At 36.6% G+C, this 19,492-nt stretch overlaps 1 protein-coding gene across 2 annotated transcripts; it reads left to right on the plus strand.

The window, feature by feature from the left end:
- Positions 1 to 13: 13 nt before the first annotated feature.
- RPAP3 (RNA polymerase II associated protein 3) lies at positions 14 to 18,883 on the plus strand. 2 transcript variants are annotated; one of them, XM_083858899.1, is made up of 17 exons: positions 14 to 68; positions 1,890 to 2,048; positions 2,624 to 2,764; positions 3,178 to 3,300; positions 4,483 to 4,610; positions 5,185 to 5,306; positions 5,633 to 5,703; positions 6,708 to 6,839; positions 8,221 to 8,348; positions 9,969 to 10,090; positions 11,484 to 11,554; positions 11,718 to 11,834; positions 13,552 to 13,760; positions 14,903 to 15,098; positions 15,715 to 15,812; positions 17,218 to 17,318; positions 18,395 to 18,883. In XM_083858899.1, the coding sequence occupies exons 2-17, from the start codon at positions 1,893 to 1,895 to the stop codon at positions 18,484 to 18,486; spliced, it is 2,007 nt and encodes a 668-aa protein (XP_083715025.1). In that variant the 5' UTR covers positions 14 to 68; positions 1,890 to 1,892; the 3' UTR covers positions 18,487 to 18,883. The 2 variants fall into 2 exon arrangements, with proteins under 2 accessions (XP_083715025.1, XP_083715026.1); XM_083858900.1 differs by lacking the exon at positions 14 to 68 and adding an exon at positions 391 to 454.
- Positions 18,884 to 19,492: the final 609 nt, after the last annotated feature.

Below are 19,492 nucleotides of genomic sequence, written 5' to 3' on the forward strand. Positions count from 1 at the left end.
CTCCAGGCGCCGGGGCCGCGCTGCACCCTGGGAGCGGCCGGGCGGCGGAGGAGCCGCGCGAGGCGCAGGTGAGGCCGCGGCGGGGCGGGACGAGCCGGGTGTGCGCGGCCCCGGCGGCGCCGTCCCGCAGCCCATCCCCGTCCCTGTCGTCCACGGGTGGCTTGGCCGCGCGAGGTAGTGAGGCGAGGCGGAGGACCCCCTGCTGGAGTCAAGGCCTCGCTTGTAACTTGTGGGTGTTGGCGCTCAAAGGGGCTGCTCCGCCCGGGGCCTCCCGCGGCGCGGCCTCGGGACCCGCTCCGGGGCGGGCCTGGGCTGCCGGCCCCGCCGGGGGGTGCCGCCGCTCCGGGGGAATCGCTGGAACCATCAGCCTTCGGGTGTTGGGAGGGCTCAGCGTTGAAATTGGAATAAAAGTGCCCTGACGGGTGTAAGAGCTGTGCTGCAGAGGCTGCTGTCGGTGCGTGGATTAAGGTCGTTGCTAAGTTGTAAACGGCTAGTGGATAACGGAGTAGTTTAACTTTATACACTTGAGCAGGATGCTTTAGAGTGGCAGAGAACAAGCAGCCAGATTTTCATGTTAGATTTTCGCATGCGTGAGAAAACTTTTAGTCAGAGATAGAAAAAAGAAAAGCGCAGCAAGTATTTCTTTGCGTCTTTTAAAGTATCTTGTTCCAGCTACCTAGAAATACTAGGCTGTATGGAATATTTGATGTGTCCATGCCCAAGTTGCATGAAATTAAGAGAGTGACTATTACAGTCGTAATTTGGTATGGGATAGCCGTTGAAGGTGGAAAAAACATACTAAGCTCTTTAATTGCCAATGTGATGAAAGCTATGTATTTTTGGATTCACTGAAAGTTTCTTTCTGTTTTGTTTCGAATAGACCTAATACATGACTCGGGATAATCATGTCAGCACCTGTGTATAAGCTGGGGAGAAACACAACTTAGTGTAGCAGGGTGTCTGCTCAGCTGCTTACTCCTATGCATGTAAAAACATTTCTGCTTTGGTACCATTAGTTCAGTAGCAATCACGGAGTGTATTTTTCCATCTCTTTGAGACCCTTGTCTGTAATTATGTACAGCAGATTGTACCATAGAAATCATTAGCTTTGTTTGGCTCATAAATTTTTATATTCTTGTGCTACTAGGTTATTGCACAGGTGTGAAAAATAATGTTAAATAAGGCATGTTAAATAGCACAGACCTTTTTCTTCCTTAAAAACTTCATGTGTAGTATCTCTACAGATAGCTTATTTATACTTCCATGAGGCTTGTGACAGATCCTGAAGCTTGCAAGAGGTTGTTGTTACCAACCATTCATAATTCTTTGTCTGAGTTTATTTAGCTAATCATGAGTTACTTAATCATGATTGTTTTCAAAACATGTTTTCTTAATCCTTTCAGATTTTTGTGCTATGAACTGTACAAACACGGGGTTTCTTTCTGAATTGTAATCAAGATTTTTTTAAGTTACTTTTTAATTGTGACTTGGTATTTTTATGGTAATAAAACTTCTTTCACATAAGACAACGAAATTGGGACAACAAAATTTGTGAAGACAGTCAAGTGTTAATAATTATTAAACACTCTTTTAGGACTTTGCTTACTATTTCAGGATTACCATTGACTTGTTGGATGCTTTAACTTATATTTAGTTTAGAAAACATAACTTGCTGGTTTGTATTATCTACTTTGTTTTATCTGAATAATATGACTTACCTTCATCTTTTCAAAGACATTTTAAATATGTTTCTACTTAGTTTCTTAGTGTTTAATGTTCCTACTATGCCATTGAGAAGTCTGACTGGCATGTAAGTCAGACTTCTAGCTTCCTTCACTACATACTTCCAACTTCTTTTTTAGAAGGCTTTTTTTCTCAAATTTTGGCAGATTATGATGAGTGCACCAAGTAAAGCAGTAGAACTGCAGCTGCAAATGAAGCAAAATGCTGAAGAGCTGCAGGATTTTATGAGAGAATTGGAGAGCTGGGAAAAAGATATTAAAGAAGTGGATTCTGAACTCAGGAAACAGAGTGGGGTCCCAGAAGAGGTAAAAAACACAAGACCAATATCAAGTCAGCTATTCATACCGTGATAGTGTTTATAATAATTACATTTTGTGTTAGAAAAATTACATTTGTTGACTTAAAGTATCTGAACAGAAGCTATGAATTAATTAACCCATGATGTGTTCTTCACCTAAAGTAAACCAGAGATTCCTCTGTAAACTGCACCACCAACGGAGCTATGGAGCAGTAGCCTCTGAAGGTGATGAGGCCACTTAAATTTTTATCGGTTCTGGGTAGATCTGTGAAAATATTTGCTTGCAGCATCAGTATTCCTAATTTACTGCTGATGTTTACTATACTGAAGTGATTCTTCAGTGATACTCTGAAGAGAGTTGCCTTCTAAAACTCAGTTTCATATCATACATGTAATATTTACTATTATGTGTTGAAAGATTTGTGCTTGTTCTTAGTGGTTTTGTAGAGCTCATGAGAACAGCTTGCTGGATGGATTTCTAAAATAAAACTAGCCCCTAGTCTAGATACAGGTGCTGTAAATTCTTCAGTGCAAGTGATTTTCACACATCTGTGTTATAATAAATTACTTAATTCAATTTAGAACTTGCCACCAATTCGGAACAAGGCTTTTAAGAAAAAGAAGAAAAGCAAAAATAAAGTCCCTTCCAAGATAACCTCTGAGGAAAACAAGAAAAACAAGATCAAGTCTTACGATTATGAAGCATGGGGAAAACTTGATGTGGTGAGTCTTAAGATTTTCTTTGTTGTCTTGAGTCCTGTCCCCAGTTGATTCTGTATTAAATAAGATTTTATTACAGTGCTGAGAATTCAGTTCACCTGTCAGTATCTTACTGTGCTGGGTACTGTATGAACGTAGGGTAGCTTTCTCCCAAAAAGGTTACACATTTAATATTTTGAATATTGATAAATACTTGGTTTTCTACTGACTGCTTTCATCCAGCAGATTGAATTTGAGTTTAAGGGGAAAAAATTTGTTTTAACAATAGGCCTATTAAAATGTCATAATTATAGTAGAATATAAGACTAAACACAACAGTCAGTATTGGAGGACACATTAATACAGTCTTGCTTGTATTATTTTGCACTGTTAAATTATAATGAAGACGACAGTTTGAATTTTTTTTCTGATTCCAGGATAAAATACTTGAAGAACTTGACAAAGAAGATAGTACTCATGATTCTGTATCTCCAGAATCAGACTCTGAAGAAGATGGAATTCATGTAGATGCTGAAAAGGCTCTTGCAGAGAAGGAAAAGGTTATAAAATTATAGATGTTTATTATTGGTGAAGTAGCAATTTGGGTATAGGAGTATTTGCAATTTTCATTTTAAAGATCATCCACTGAGACCACACATCTGGTAAAATAATTACCTATTTGGAAGTCTTTCTGTCTCTTTCCCTGGCCACTGTTCCAAAATAGAAAGTTCTCACTGCGGTTCTATTCATTCTCATTGTCAGTAGCAGCGAGCAGGCAGATCCTAATTAATGTGTGCTCGTGATGACAAATGTATTGGTGATGTTTTACTTTGAGAACTTGAATGTCTGTATAGAGTTGCTATATAGAGCAAACTGTTTTTACCAGAACACATCTGAATGCCCCAAACTAAATCCAGAAGAACTTACAAATCCTCCCTTTGTGATGCCAGTACATCTGGAAATGATGGGTGAAGTGCTTTGCTTTAATAATGGCAAGTTCATACTGGTTCAGTTTTACCTCATAGGTCTCTTTCTATAACCTACCCTATCTCAGGCTTCATTGCCATGAGAAAGAGGGTAAGTTGTGTAGCAGCTTCTGTGTTTTTGATAAATTTCTTTGTAAGCAATCACCTAACCCATCTGTCAGTCAATATTGACTTCAGTAGTTCTAGCTTTGGTTTGGGTTTTTGTGGGATTGGTGGGTTGGTTGTTTTAAATTGCATACCTGGGTGATATTTGTGTTGTATTCCTGCTGCTGTGGGAATTCCTTGATGTGTAATCAACTGAGAAGTTGAGGTATCTTTGGCCATTATTATCTTGGTTGCAGTGAGGTCGTTGAGGGTGCATGAGATAAAAGTTGTGTCCCAGAGGAGGCAGAAGTGAGAATGTTGACTTGGAAAGCAAAGATGCCAAACCTAGTTACTAAAAGCTTAAAAAAAAATCAGTAATTTAAGTACCTATATATGTGCTTGTTACAGGTTTCTGGAAATGACCTAGAGATACTGAAAATGAATATTTTATAGACCCATGTTATAGAATATTTCATGAAAAATATTTAATGTGGTGCACTTAGAATATGTTAGTTAGAAGACATATTTCATGGTAAAGCAGTACTTCATGAGAAATTTTGAATAAAAAATATTTCATCATTTCTAAAATGCTTCCATTTTTTAGGGTTTTTAATTAGCAATGTGTCTACCAGTGTACAATAACTTGCTGAAAATGCTTTTTTCTATTCACAGGGTAATAACTACTTTAAACAAGGAAACTTTGATGAAGCTATAAAATGCTATACTAGAGGGATGCATTCTGATCCATACAATCCAGTATTGCCCACAAACAGAGCATCAGCTTTTTATAGAATGAAAAAGTAAGATGTGCATTGTTAAATCTGTGATATTTTCATACTTGAAATGCTACCTTCAGATTTTTGGTCTAATTTTAATTCTTGATTTATACATCATGCTGTGATGCAGTCTGTGTAAGGCCATTGTTGCATTCTGCCATCTAGTTTCAAAGTAAAATAGGAATTGCCAGGAGAAGCAATCTGGTAGTCTCCCTCATCAGTTTTTCCTTGGCTTGCGCACTTGCAGTTCACCATCTTCTGTGTTACAATGTAAAACTTGAAAGAGGAAGAGAGAGTTAAATTGCCTTTCAGTGAGCTCTGTTTCTAAGGCTTTGATTAGTTTGTGGTGAAGAAGGGATACAGGGGAATTGGTCATTCTCTCTGCAGCAGTGGAGATTCTTGACTGCTGTATTCCTTTTTTGTTTTAATGTATTCGGAATCAAGGAATGTGTAAATACTTGGTTTGTGCCTCTTCTGAACCATGTAAGATTTCCATGTTACGAAGAACCTGGAGAGGCTCAGAATAAGATAAACTTCAGTAAGTTTTGGGATTTGTTACCTAGATGTGTCCAAACTACTCATTTATATTTTTTGGTAGGTTTTCTGTTGCAGAATCTGACTGCAATTTAGCACTTGCTTTAGATAGAAATTACATAAAGGCTTATGCGAGAAGAGGGGCCGCTCGCTTTGCTTTGAAAAATCTTCAAGGTGCTAAAGAAGGTGGGTCTTTTTTAAATTCTTTGCTTGAAATACATACAAACTTGTGTGATCTGCTTCTTTGATGTAGGAATTTAATTTTCATTTCCTATAAACAAAGAAATGAAATACCATGTTGCATGTTCTTCTGGCAAGGTAAAATTCAAGTAACAAGTCCAAATGATAGCCGTATCTGTTGTTAGGTCTGGAATAATACTGTTTTAGAGTAATATATTCCTTGAAATACCTTGGACTTCTTGGGTAACTACAAAAAAGTTTATCTCAAAAGAATGCTCTGCTTAGTGGTCTGTGCTTCCTACCTGAAACATATTTTTCTGGTCTTCTGATAGATTATGAAAAAGTTTTGGAGCTGGACGCAAACAACTTTGAAGCAAAAAATGAACTGAAGAAAATCAATCAGGTAATAAGATTAATAGGCCCTAACATAAATTAATGCACTATGTCTAGTTTATATTTGTGTCAATTTTTATAGCAAGAACTGATTGAACAAATTCTCACATGCCTGTTTTGGCATCTGAAGTTCACTGAGGTCAGAATGTTTAATGGAGTTTCTTTTGGAGAAACTCACACATATGTAAATACCAGTGTAAGAGTGGATCGCAGACTAAGACTGCATGCATGCACCATCTGGCATTTTTTGGATTTTTTGTTGTTTGGTTTTCATTGGTTGGCTGGGTTTTCGTGTGTTGCTTGGTTGATTTTTCAATTTTCCCCCATTTTCTACCTCCTGTGTTAATGCTTTTTTCAATCATGCATAGTACCTTGGTATAAGGTAGCACAGCACATGAGGGACCCTCATGTTCTCTTGGCTATAAAACTGCATTGCTAGCCTGCTTGTAGTCCCACTGAATGCTGTGGTCAACCATAACAGAAAGTTGTTCTAAGGAAAGAACAAAATACTCTAGTGCAAGTTAGATCCCTTTCATGACAGAGAGGAGAATGTTAAATTATGATAACTTTTGTAAATATAAGATGACCTGTCACTTCTGTATGAATTTAGTTACACCTCTTCAACTGTATTTTTGAAAATGCTTGAAAATTTTATTTTCAGAATGAAGATGCAGTCTCTAGTAACTGAAGAAATAAATGATATGTGAATTGGATTGTATACAAGGGTTTTATTGAAGGCTCTATGAATCATTTTACACTGTGCTTCAGAAGTTACATACTTTTTATTTACCAAGCATTATTCTTCAGTCTCTCATAGAAACACGTTTTCAAGAAACAATTTCAATTTGTTTTTAAATTGTCTCTTAAATTTGCATTTAATTTACAATAAAGGCACTTCTGTTAAAAAGCTTGGCAGATTTTTTTATCTTAAAAGTTAAGAAATAATTGTAATTTATGTTCTGAAAACGTTTAAATGGGGAAATACTTACTGAAGGGAAAAACTTGTTTTTACAGGCTCTGTCATCAAAAGAAAATTCAGAAGAGAATGAGTTTGAAGATACAGTCAAAACAGGATTAGCAGATGAAGAGAAGCAGCGCATTGAAGACCAGCAGCTCAAACAGAAGGCAATTGCAGAGAAAGATCTGGTAGGTCACAGGTTCTGGTGGAACAGGAGAAACCTAGCAAAGAAAAGGGTTGGGTTGTGCTGTTAGTTACAACAATATATAAATTAAACTTGATACTGCCTTGAACTTCATACATGGAATGTCCTTGATGTTACCTTAAATGTTTCCCTTTTTGGCCTCTAGGGAAGGTGAATGGAACATTGAGTTCTGTTTGGGTTTATCAGGAGGAATAATTATAAAAGGTAGCTTTTACAGCCCAAAATGTATATGCAAAATTTCAGATATGTGGTAAGACAAGTAGAACTTAAACCACACTTTACAAAATATATAATTCTCCATTATTATAAGCATCTTGATGGTTCCTTGTCCAAGGGGAGTTGTGGACTATTTCTTGTTTTCAACCTTCTGATTACATGATGAATAGCAGTTATAAAAAGGACTTTGGGGCTGCAAGCAACAATGATAGTAAAAATGTATTTCTGGATACATAATCTTGACTCATGTTTGGCTTACTGATTTCTCTCTTCTCACCACTCTTTCAAGAAATAAATAACATTACCAAGTAAACCAAAATTTTTCTGTTCATTTAACCTAGCTATGTAACTTCTGACTTAACATTATTCAGGTTTGTTACACTGGTTTGTAAGAAGTAATTAGTCAAGAATTAAAGTATGCTTTAAGGAACAAGAGTTCCTTTAGGTCTCAGAAGAGAAATTTCACTCTAATGCACCACTTCATTGGTAGCAGAGCTGACTCAATGCAGGCTTGTTCCTGTCAACATGGATCCTTGTCAAGTCTGAATTACGGCCTTTCTGGTTTTTTGTCAGTCAGTAGAGTAGTAGCATAGAAGATGTGCAGCTTCAAATTAGTACTGAGAAGCAAAAGGTAATTTTAGTCCCCCAGAAACAAATAAAAAAGTAGTGTAATTTTCTTGTATGGAGCATAAATTAGAAAACAACAGCAACATTTGGACCCAAGTAATATTTGAGGATAAGTTTTATGGAGCAAGATAAAGATGAGTTTGTGAAGTGCAAAGAGTCATCTTGAAAGGAGAATTGTAAACGTTCAGCTTATGTTTAAATTCATGAGGTACAGGGTAGGTTACCCTGCACATCAAGCATGAAGTTAAATAACAAGTTGCAGACTTAAAATTCTGCATTAGCACTATGCATATAGCAAAGTTGGTTTTATCCTTGAAGTACTAGAAACTATTAAAATACTTTTTGTGTTCTACCTCCAAACTTAGATAAGAAGAAATAACCTGTGACTGTCTGCCCTAATGTGGGTGTCCTTTGCAATTCATCTTCGTAACATTGTGACTGACTCTGCAAAAAAGGATAAGAAAAAGTTCATTGCACTAGATTTTCTCAATGCTTGTTTTTTTCTGACCTAAATATTCCAGGGTAACGGTTATTTCAAAGAAGGGAAGTACGAGGCTGCGATAGAATGTTACACCCGTGGTATCGCAGCAGATGGCACCAATGCACTACTGCCAGCCAACAGAGCCATGGCCTACTTAAAGATTGAGAAGTAAGTGGAATTGCACATGCTGTATTGTTTGTTTGTTATGAATCAGGAAGAATTATGATCCAGCAGATTTTCACCTGAGTTACTGTCACTCCTTCTCATTTTTGTTAGAATTCACTATAGAATAAATCACATTTAAGGCAGTAAAGGGGAGGGAACAAATCTGTATGTGTGATCTTCAAATGCAATTTGGAGGAAGCGAGTTCTGAGAGAATAAAATAGCACCAGTATGAAAGAATTGTTTTTGTTGGATTTTTGTTCTTTTATGTGTACAAAATTCATATATTCACTTTTCTGAAAGGAACTGCCCAAAGCTTTGTCTTTGACTATGAAACCCAGTCAGCTACTAAATGCTGTACTGTAAAAAGAAGTGGATTATAGCTTCTGACTTTGGGGGGAATGAATAAAGCTTTTTCTGGGAATTGTCACCTTTTTAAAATTTTTTTTTAACTTCACTGATAGAGGCATTTATGTGTCGCTTGTTTATTTTTACTTAAGTTTTATCCACATAACCCAGAAACTATAGGGGCAGTCATGCTTTCCAGCAAGTTAGATAAGTTCCATATGGACAATTTCTAGGTGAGAACTTCTTTTGACTCTGGGACGGTGTGGTAATTTTAAACTTGTAAGCTGGTAGCATGAGAAGCAGAGAGCAGAGGGTTATGTTGGTCATCTGTTTTAACATGACATGGCTGAGTATCTGTATAGACAGTATATTGATCTCAGATTAGGATAAGATAGGTTGCATGGATAGTATTTCTGACACAACACCTGTAATTTAAAGGACGTCAGAATGCAAATAATCTTCTGTGAGATTCAGAGGAAGCGATACTTTAATTGAATGACGAAGCAAGAAAATTGATTCTGTATGATAAATCTTGTATCATGGGTATTTACATTTGAAAGAGGACCAAACATAAAATGCAAGAAAAGCCCATTGGTATTCTTACAAACCGCTAGTACTGATGAGAACAGCAAATAAAAATAAATTTGCATAAATTTAATGATAATTTGAACATGGAGAAGAGGAATGAATGAAAATACTTTAATAAGCACCTAGTGGAATTGTGATCTAACATAACAATATAAGTGAGATGAGGAAATTTAATCTTAAAATTAAGCAAATTACATTAATGCAAGGATATTCTGAATTCTCGTTCTGAAATAGTTATGGACAAGTCACAGAATTCCAAATGTAGAGAAATTTATGCTCATGTGTACTTGCTTCTCTCTGATGTGTTTTCTTTGTTTATAATGGTATTTCTGATTTTCAGAAGTACAAAGCCATGGTACTAACTTCCATTTTAAGGCTTTTATTGAATTTTTAAAGTGGACTCTGCTCTGACAAGCTTTAAGTGTTTTTTCTTCTTTACAGAGGATGTGAATTTTTGTAATGCTAGAAAGAGCCAGCACTTTGTTATGAGATACCAAAAGATACAGCTTAAATTTCAAAGTGCTGAGAAACCATATTTTATGGGAGTTTTTTAATTCTCGTTTTAGCACAGTGATGTGTTTATGTATGTAGGTAATGATATTTTATATTTTAATTGTTTTGGGTAGCTCTTTTCAGTTGAAACGGCCTCTTGAAACTGATTATTAATTTTGTACTATGCTTTTGCTGAGGTACAAAGAGGCAGAAGATGACTGCACACAAGCTCTGCTTTTAGATGCTTCCTATTCTAAAGCTTTTGCCAGAAGAGGAGCTGCCAGAGTTGCTCTTGGAAAGCTAAAGGAGGCTATTCAAGGTATGATTTTGAATTAGCCTAAATGTGGCAAGTAAGAGATCAGTATAAGGACATCTTGATCTTTTTTTGTTCTGACTTACTGAGATTATCGGTGCAAAAGTTAAGAATTAAGCAGTTTCTGTTGAATTTCACTGAATATATATAGAAAACTCTTGTGTTGGTGCCCACATAATGGGAAGAGAGTTTTGTGTGAAATTACAGCTGTTGCTGTTTATGATAAGTAGTAAGGAATAGCTTGAAAAGTTCTTTGAAAAGGTAGGTCATGATAAGGGCATTAGGATGATTTATAAGGGAACAGTGAGGTAGATTGAGAACTGTCTGATGAACAGAACCCAGACAGTTAATCAGTGACAGGCCTCCAACTTGACACAGAGTGGTGTCCCTCAAGGTTCAATACTGGGCCAATTGTGGTTTAACTTGTTCATCAGTGACTTGATAAAGGGGCAAATGCCTCCTCAGCAAGTTAAGTGATGACACAAAGCTTGGAGGAGTGGCCAGTACCCCAGAGGGCTTGTGAGCATTCCAGAAGGACCTTGACAGATTGGAGAGAAAAGGCAAATGCAGGGTCCTGCACATGGGGAAGAATAACCCCTGCACCAGCAAAGGCTTGGGGCTGACCTGCTGGGAGAAGGGCATGGTGGACAACAAGTTCTCCATGAGCCAGCAGTGCCCTTGTGGCCAAGGAAGGCTAATGGAATTTTGGGCTGCTTTAGGAAGCGCATTTCCAGCAGGGCCAGGGAGGTGATCCTGCCCCTCCACTCAGTCCTGGTGAGGCACATCTGGAGTGCCGTGTCCAGTTCTGGCTCCTCAGTGCAAGAGGGACATGGAGCTCCTGGAGTGGGTCCCACAGAGGGTGACAAAGATGACCAGAGGAATGGAGCATCTCTCTTATGGGAAAGGCTGAGAGCTGTGCCTGTTCAGCCTCAAGAAAAGATGACTGAGCGATGACCTCACCAGTGTCTATCAGTATCTGAAGGGAAGGTGTCAAGAGGATGGAGCCAGGCTCTGCTTGGTGGTTCTAAGCAGGAGGACAAGAGGCCAATGGACAGAAACTGATGCACAGGGAGTTCCACCTGAGTATGAGGAAGAACTTCTTTATTGTGCAGGTGATTAAGCACTGGAACAGATTGCCCAGAGAGATTGTGGATTCTCTCTTGCTGGAGATACTCAAGAACTGTCTGGATCCATCCTGTGCATTGCACTCCAGGATGAACCTGCTTGAGCAGGGAGGTTGGGCCAGATGGCCTACTGGCCTTCCAGCCTTGCCCATTCTGTTACTTACCTGCCTTTAATTATTTTTGGAGCTATGAAAGGAAAATAGAAGGTTTAAAAATCTGCCACATGTATGTTGTAACTTGAAATATCTACAGTTTATGTGTTGTTTTCCACTCAGATTTTGAAGCTGTTCTGAAGCTGGAACCTGGAAATAAACAAGCAATAAATGAACTGACGAAAATAAGGAATGTATGTATGATTATTCGGGTACAGTGGGGTTTTGTTTGTTTGGGAGTTTTTTGTAAGGCTAGAGTACTAGAAGGTTTTTATTCTTTATTATATTGTTTTTAACATACTTTGTATTTATTCATGAAACACCTGATCTTTTGGACAACTTGCCATTATTTTTCAGGAATTAGCTGAGAAAGAGCAGCGGACTCACCAAGAATATCCTGCAGTATTGATTAAAGAAGAGGAAATTAAAAATATAGTGAAAATGATTGATAATCCATTACAGATTAAATCAACAGTAAGTTATGTGAATTGCTTTCTATAATGATGGGAAAAGTAGAGCTTATAGTTAAAATCTACATTCTGTATTGTAGACTAACCCCTGAGAGATAACCTTGCCTGTGGAAAGCCAAAAATTTATAAATAGTCTTTTGATATTTTCAAGACCGTATACACACATGGAAATGCTGAAGTTCACAGCAGTGGTGCTGTAAGCATTCAGGCTGCAGTACCACCCTCAGCAAACATGGTGTATGCATACATTTAGAATGTGGAATAGACAGGCAGCCACAAAACCTTGTCTTGTGACACAGTAACATTGCAGTTGAGAGTAAATGGGAGAGTTAAGAAGCTCTGGGTAAACTTTCCTTCATTTCTACTGCTGTTTACAGTTTTTACAGCAGCCATTGTGGTTATAAGACACGTTACCTACTTTCATCATATGCTGCTGTCATGTAGGGCTGCTTTCCAAAGAGCTTTGAGCATGCATTTTCATCCATGTAAACTGCAGGACACCTGGATATTGGTTTTCAATAAGTAATGTATTTGGATCATGAATTATCAGTGGTTATAGTTAGATGAATGGGTTATAGATGAAAAAATGTAATACTAGCTTTCTTTGTGTATTAGGTTTCCTCTTTTAATACATTTAATCTTTAAACATCCAGCAATGAGTTGTGTAAATACAAAGAGTGCTTGTACTTTGTATGTGTATGCACTCATGCTGTTTGAAAACCTTTGTTTACCCTCATAAAAATATAATTCAGATGGGTCGTTTCAGTAGAAAATGTGTGATTATTTTGATCCTTTGCGAGGGGGGAGTATTATGTCCTCTCTATAACTAGAAACATTATTTCTTTAAACATAAATGAATTTATTGTGAAGTAGCTGAAATACCGTGGTCAGTTATATTTAATAAGTGTTCGATTCAGCTGCTAAATTAAATGAAGATGCTAGGTTGGTTGTATTCCTCTTGCTATTCTGTTAAGGTAGAATAAGTGTAGATGAAACATCTGTGCTTTTAGTAGTCTAAATTGTTGAGTATGTTTAATCACGTGCATTTACCTCTATTTCTAGAGCAATGCATTCTCTGTTCATGTTCAGGAAATTAAGTTCTAAAGTAAGAAGTGATGAGAGCTATTTTTCTAAGATCTGTGATGGTGGCACTAAATGATGGTCAAAAATAATGGGATCATGTAGAGATTAAATAAACTAAAGCATTTTAGTGTATGATGGAATTAATTACCTTAGGATGTATGTAATTTGGTCAGTCTGCAAGGTTGAGTTACAGATACTTATATCAAAATTGTAAGTTGTGGGCCAAGGCCTGTGATGTTTGATTTTATTTTTGTTTGTTTGTTTGTTTTGCTTAATTGCAAAGCTTGACCACATAATGGGACAAAATATACAATAGATCTTGCTTTTTCAACCTTAGTGGGAAAAAAGTATACATTTTTAATTATTAAAACAGAAAACAGACTGCTTACGAAGACCTGCTAGGGTAAGGCTGTATTGGTTTATGAGGATAAAGCAATAATTTACCATCTCAGGCTTCATGTATAATTTTATCGTTTCCTGGTTTTGCCATTTACCTTTATGGAAAATGTCCTCTCTGTGCAGCACTACAGAGGTAACTGGTTATCATACAATTATTCTAAGTTACACACAGCTGTGTCTGGCATCTGTTCAAACACATGTTGAGTCCATGTGTGACATGAAGTCTGTGCTCTGTTTAGAAGCCATTGCGAAGAATAGAGATTGAAGAAGTTGATGATGATACATCAGATGGTGACTTGCCCAGCACTACTTTAGTCAATAACTGGAGGAATTCAGTGAGTGTTGAAGAAACAGAAACTCTAGATCAGGATGATCTGTTGACTACCGTTGATACTCCAAAAGCAAAGCACTTGAAAATAGAAGAAATCAGTGATACATCACTATTGCAGTAAGTATAATAATTCTGATCCTCTCTTAAAAAGGTAAATGTAGTTGAAATGTAACCTTCATTTCCAGATGTCTGCATGTGGTGAGGTATTGAAGATACTTTGGAGATTCTGAATTAGAAAGGAAATGTTGAAAGAAACTGCACATGTGCCTCTTTGACCACACAGTGGTTGAGACAAATATGATCTGTTTAGTGTCAGATGGAAAACTCAGTCTTACATTGCAAATATAAAGGAATTCATATTTCCCTGCATGCTGTACTCTTTCTGGCTTGGGCACTCCATCTTCTCAGCTGTTTTTACAACTTTTATTTGTAGTTTTTTAGAAGACATTTTGAACAGAGTTCAGGCATTCTTTGCACCCCAGTTGTGTGAGAGAAGAGGAGCAGATGAGTGTCACTACTATTCCTCTGCTGAGGCAGGTTGTAGCTTCAGATGTGCTCTGTTTCTATGTCACATTGTGTTAGTTAGACAAACTCAAGTCTGTCTTGCTGAAACTAAGCTGAAGTACAGAAGTGTTATCATTGGGCAGTCTTAGAACTCATTGTCCACTGCATTGACACTGCCTCATTCTGTTAATAGAAAGAATCTTTACCAAAGCATTTCCATGAGAAACCCTGCTCCCACCCACCTTTTCTAGCTCAGTTAGATGGATTTACTGTGAAGTGTTGAAGAAAAAAGTATATTCTTGGCCATTTCTTAATTTTGAAAAAAATCAATGGTCTTAAATGACCAATTATAGGACAAAAAATAGATTTACTCATATCAGTGTTTGAAACTGGTTTATGCGTTTCGTTTTGTTACTGTTGTGCATTATGAAATTGCAGATAATGTGGTGGGGGTTTTTTTGGCAGGTATGTATGGGAGAAACTTACTATAAAATGCAGTTATTTCCAGAAACAAAGTAGAGAGGCTGAGTAAATTTAAGTATTTGCAGATGTGTTTTTTTAGAAAAGGTGAATCAGATATAAAGCTTGTATAATTTTAAAGGAATTTTAAAATACCTGTTTAAACTAAAGGACATTCTTTTTAAAAGAGTTTTCAGTGTTTTAGCTTTTAATAAATGGAAGGATCTCCAGTTAGGTCTCACTGTAGAATTTCCTTAAAATTTGATTTGATTATGTATTTCAAAATACCTTTGCAGGCTGCCTGTAAATGTGAAAGGAATTTCATCAACATTGCGTCCGTCTTTTTCTGAAAGCAAACAGAGAGAAAAAGACATCAGAAGGTCATTTATGTCTGCTTCTCCAGTTCCTCCCATTCCTGCAAATTCTTTCCAGCTTGAATCTGACTTCAGGAAGTTGAAAGACTGCCCTGAAAACATGTACTTGTACCTGAAGGTATGAAACATAGAGTATCAACAGTGTTGGGAGAGCTTCTTCAACATTAGTTGAAGAAACAGCACCCTTAGGGGGAAGGGATAGCTATGTTTAGAGTGTCTCAGGTGTACAATAGTCCCTTTTCTTAATTGTCTTCACATAACAGTAAGTAGTCTGATGTACATTTAAGTTTTTCTTAATCTGCACCTTTTTTATTTGCTTTAAGTACAGTCTCTTTATTTTTGTTTAAATATAGGGCCATTGTTCTTTAAAGACTTAAATACATTAGTAGCTCTATTAAATTCTAATTCTTCAAGTGAATGCTTCTAAGGTAACTAGACAGCAACATTTTTAAACTGAGCAAATGCTTGAAACAGCAATCTACTTAATGTGTACATGTACTTACATATATTTTGAAAAAAACAATCACTTAGAATTTTTTAAGAGAAGTTAGAAATTACTGTTTCAAAAAAACACAAACAAACAAAAATTTTTGTTTGATGTCAGATTGTGTGATTTGGCTTATTTGCTTTCATGCACTTCAGCATTGTCCATGACCTTCTGAAAATGCACATGTAATTCTCATGACTCAGTTGTGGTTTTTGGTTTAAAATGAACTTTTAAATTTTTTCCATAGCAAATAGAGCCCTCGCTTTATGCAAAGCTGTTTCAGAAATCCTTAGACCCAGACTTGTTTAACCAGATCCTGAAAATTCTACATGACTTCTACATTGAGTAAGTTTAACTCCTCCTTTGTTTTACATTGCCTATTGCTTTTCTGAAAGGTTTGGGGGGTTTTTTGGTAGGGGAAGGCTGGGTTTTTGGTTTGTGTTTGGGGGTTTTTTATGTTCTCTCTAGTCCCATCCTCGGGCTTACAAAGTTGTTTCCAGCGCACAGCATTACATGACCATAATGAAATCATTGGAATTACTCAGTAGTTGTTTCTTAAGAAGTGAAACTTGTCATGAAAAATCAGGTAGAGAAGAAGTGAAAAAATACTTTTACTCAGTGTTGTTGAATTGTGCTTTAATAAAGAGCACTAGAAAATCACATTAGTCTGTATGAAATAACTTTTGTTCATATTACTGTGTGTGTTTTCTGAGAGCACATAGCATTACACATTGTCATCTATTTTAACTTTCTAAAGCTGAGAAATTCAGAGGGTTTTGGTTCTATGCCACACTTATTGTGATGCATGCAGACTTAATTATCTGCTAGTATTTTACAATTGCCTGTAGCAAATATATATTGGAGACTGAGATTCTGATAAGACAGGACCTGTCAAGTTATTTTTGAAATTTGTGTCCGTGATACCATTTAAGTCCTAAAGTTCATTTTGGCTGTCAGATGCAGTGTGCTGCTTTTCTGAATTACACTGCCTGAGAAGCACACACTCGATGCTTTTTGGTGTTGTTTTATGGAGATAAGCAAGCGTAAATCAATGTTTGCCTTTCCCTCAGTTTCCTTAAAACGTAAAATATCCATCAAATGGGTGAAAATGTTGTCTGAGACTTACAGTCCTGCTTTTGATGATAGAATGTAAAAAGAATAGGAAGCTGAAATTGTTTGCTGGTAAGAGTAAGGTATCTCCCTCCAAAAGAAATGTGAAGTTATGAAAGAATAACGCTGTTTGTTAGTATTTGTAACAAAGGCAGTGCCTGTTTACTGTTGACCAAAAAAATGTAAAATGAACACAATCTAGGAATTTTTTGTGTGGATGAAAATTAAAGCAGCTGTAATTGGCTCTTTTTAAAGAGCTTCCTATGGCCACAGATGCTGCTTCCTTTCCCAGTAGCTGATCCATATAAAAGTAGTGATGTTACGGCCAGGTGTAGGCATTAAATCATGTGTAGGTATTCTGTACATGACCAGCAGTCAGTTTGCATCGGTCTAGGTTTTTGTATTTCTTCACTCTTGCTCAGTAGAACAATAGTAACTCCATAAAGGTTTCTGGATATTGACGTTTTGCTTTGTGAATGGACAAATGAACAGGAAAGACAAAGATAGTGAATATGAAAGAGAAAGGAATTCTATTCTGGTCCTTTAATTTCTTGTTCCTGAATTCTTCGATTTTGCTTGAAGCTACTGAATATTTCTAATCAACAATGGTTATTTTTATATTTGTAATAATCTTCTTCAGGAAAGAGGACCCATCACTCATCCTTGAAATCCTCCAGAGGCTCTCTGAATTAAAAAGATTTGATATGGCAGTAATGTTTATGTCAGGTTCAGAAAAAAAAAGTAAGTAATTTGGTAGTGTCTTTGTAAACTTACTTTGTGCTACTGTAGAATCTGGCAAAAAATATGTAAATCTTAACACTATTCTTTTTTATTCCATGTAATAATCACTTTAGTTGTCTAGCTTTTTATTGTTCTAGAAGTTAATATGAATGTCATATATTTTTTCTTAATCCTTTGACTATTTAGACTAGAAAACTACAGCTAAATCCTCTTATTTTAATCAGTAATACCACTGCATTTTATTCTGATAAAATAAGCTTTGCCAGCTTGTCAGTTTGTAGCTGGTAATGTTACAAATTTATGAATTTGTATGAAATCCTACATCTGAGATCCAAGACATCCAGACTATACAGTTTCCACTATTTACAGCTATTTCTTGACGAATCCTGACTTTTCTGTTGGCAAAATAGTGCAAACATCTCTAAAGCACTCAGCCTGGTTGTCTCTCCTGTTCTGGAGGCATCACTCACATAAGTTTGCAATTTGTGTCGATGTTGGCCTGAATTCATGGTTTATAAAATTGAGTTTTGTGTCAGACTTTCTTTATTTAGCACACCAGACAGGCTATATAGTGAGACACAAGCAAAACGTTTCTCTGGAAACATGTAAATTTAAATTTACTATCTACAGCTGAGTTTCACTAATAACCATTATACTTTAAAAATTTTGAAATGTGAGTCTCCTTAAAATAAAATAATTTGACTTACTGAAGTGCAGTGCCTCTTACAAATGTCATTCATCCTTTACCTGATGTAGGCTTTATCTGCCATCACCATTAACATTTGTCTTCTGCATGTAGTGGCGTAGTGTCAAGATGGTAAAGAAACTACAAGCTGTCTGTTGCCTGGATTATGCACCTTTTAGGAAGTGTTGTTAGGCAGCTCCTGGGCATCGAAACAAAGTGAGAGTTTTGCTTTGCTACTTTTGTTCATTCTCCCAGTAGTTTAAAAATGTATTTGTATTTCAGCTGTATAATCCATATGCTCTTTGCTCTCACCAAAGAAAGAATTGGACTAATTAACCTTAAGAATGTGACTCACAAAAATAACAGTTCATGATGGTGTTTTCTTTTTCAGTTACACAGGTATTATTCAATCATGTGAACCACATGGGATTAAAAGATGCTTCTGTTGAAGGATTGGAGAAGAAATACGGCATTGTCTCTTAGCAAGATGGCTGACAAATGTCTGGATTTGCACCTTTTTTCTTGTGGAAATTATCTAAGAAGGCTATAACGACTGCAATTTTGTTGCTTTTTATAAATAATGAAACTCTTAACTTGGGTTAGCCAAATGGCAAGTGCCTGAAGAGACCATTATTTAGTTATGCAGTACACTTGTTTTCCAGTACCTGAAACAATATGGAGCTACATTTTCTTCAGTGAAATCTGTTTTCTTGAAAAACAGTTGGGCAGATTGTCATTCAGGATCTGGACTGTAGATAGAGATCTTTATTAAAATAAAGAAATATTTATAAACATGTCTTTAGTAAGAATCAAAGTCTGTATATTAGAATTATGCATGGGGTTTTTTTATTTTAAAAAATAAACTGACTGTTGAATTGAAGATAGTGTATTTTTAAGGATTTTTTTTATTAAGGTGCCTAAAATCACTCTTCTGTAAAGATTCATCACATCAGAAATTGTACTGTGCAGAGTGAACCTGAAGTATGATGGCAACAAAATTCCAAATTTTTTAACCTAAGTTTATCTAAAAGTGGAGTTTTAGCATTGGTAGCTGATTGCAGAATAAAAGAAAGACAAATACTGTAGAATTAAACTAAAAATTTAAAGAAAAACACTTTCTGTCTTCTTTCAAAGAGTACTTTTAAAACAATCTGGTGAAATTTCATCCTTGTGGGTCAGTTGTTCCCTTCTGTGTAAACCCCTTAAGGTGATTCAGGAGGCTAAGCAAAATACCTCAACAGTAGAAGGTGGCAAAACATGAAATTAAATGAAATTATGAAATAAGAGTGAGCATGAGGCATAGGAAATTATTTGTACTGCTCACATCACCAGGAGGAAATAACAGCACTTGTCAAGTATACTCTAACTGTAGCATCCAAGTGGTGTGTAAGCTTACCTGCTGGCTCTTCCATCCCACACATGCTAATATCCTGCCAGTTTGCTTTCATCCTCATTCTGCTCTTGTGCTGTACTGATGCTTCTCTGAAAG

This window comes from Zosterops lateralis (genome assembly GCF_965231275.1).
Source record: "Zosterops lateralis genome assembly, chromosome: 4".
Lineage (NCBI taxonomy): Eukaryota > Metazoa > Chordata > Aves > Passeriformes > Zosteropidae > Zosterops > Zosterops lateralis.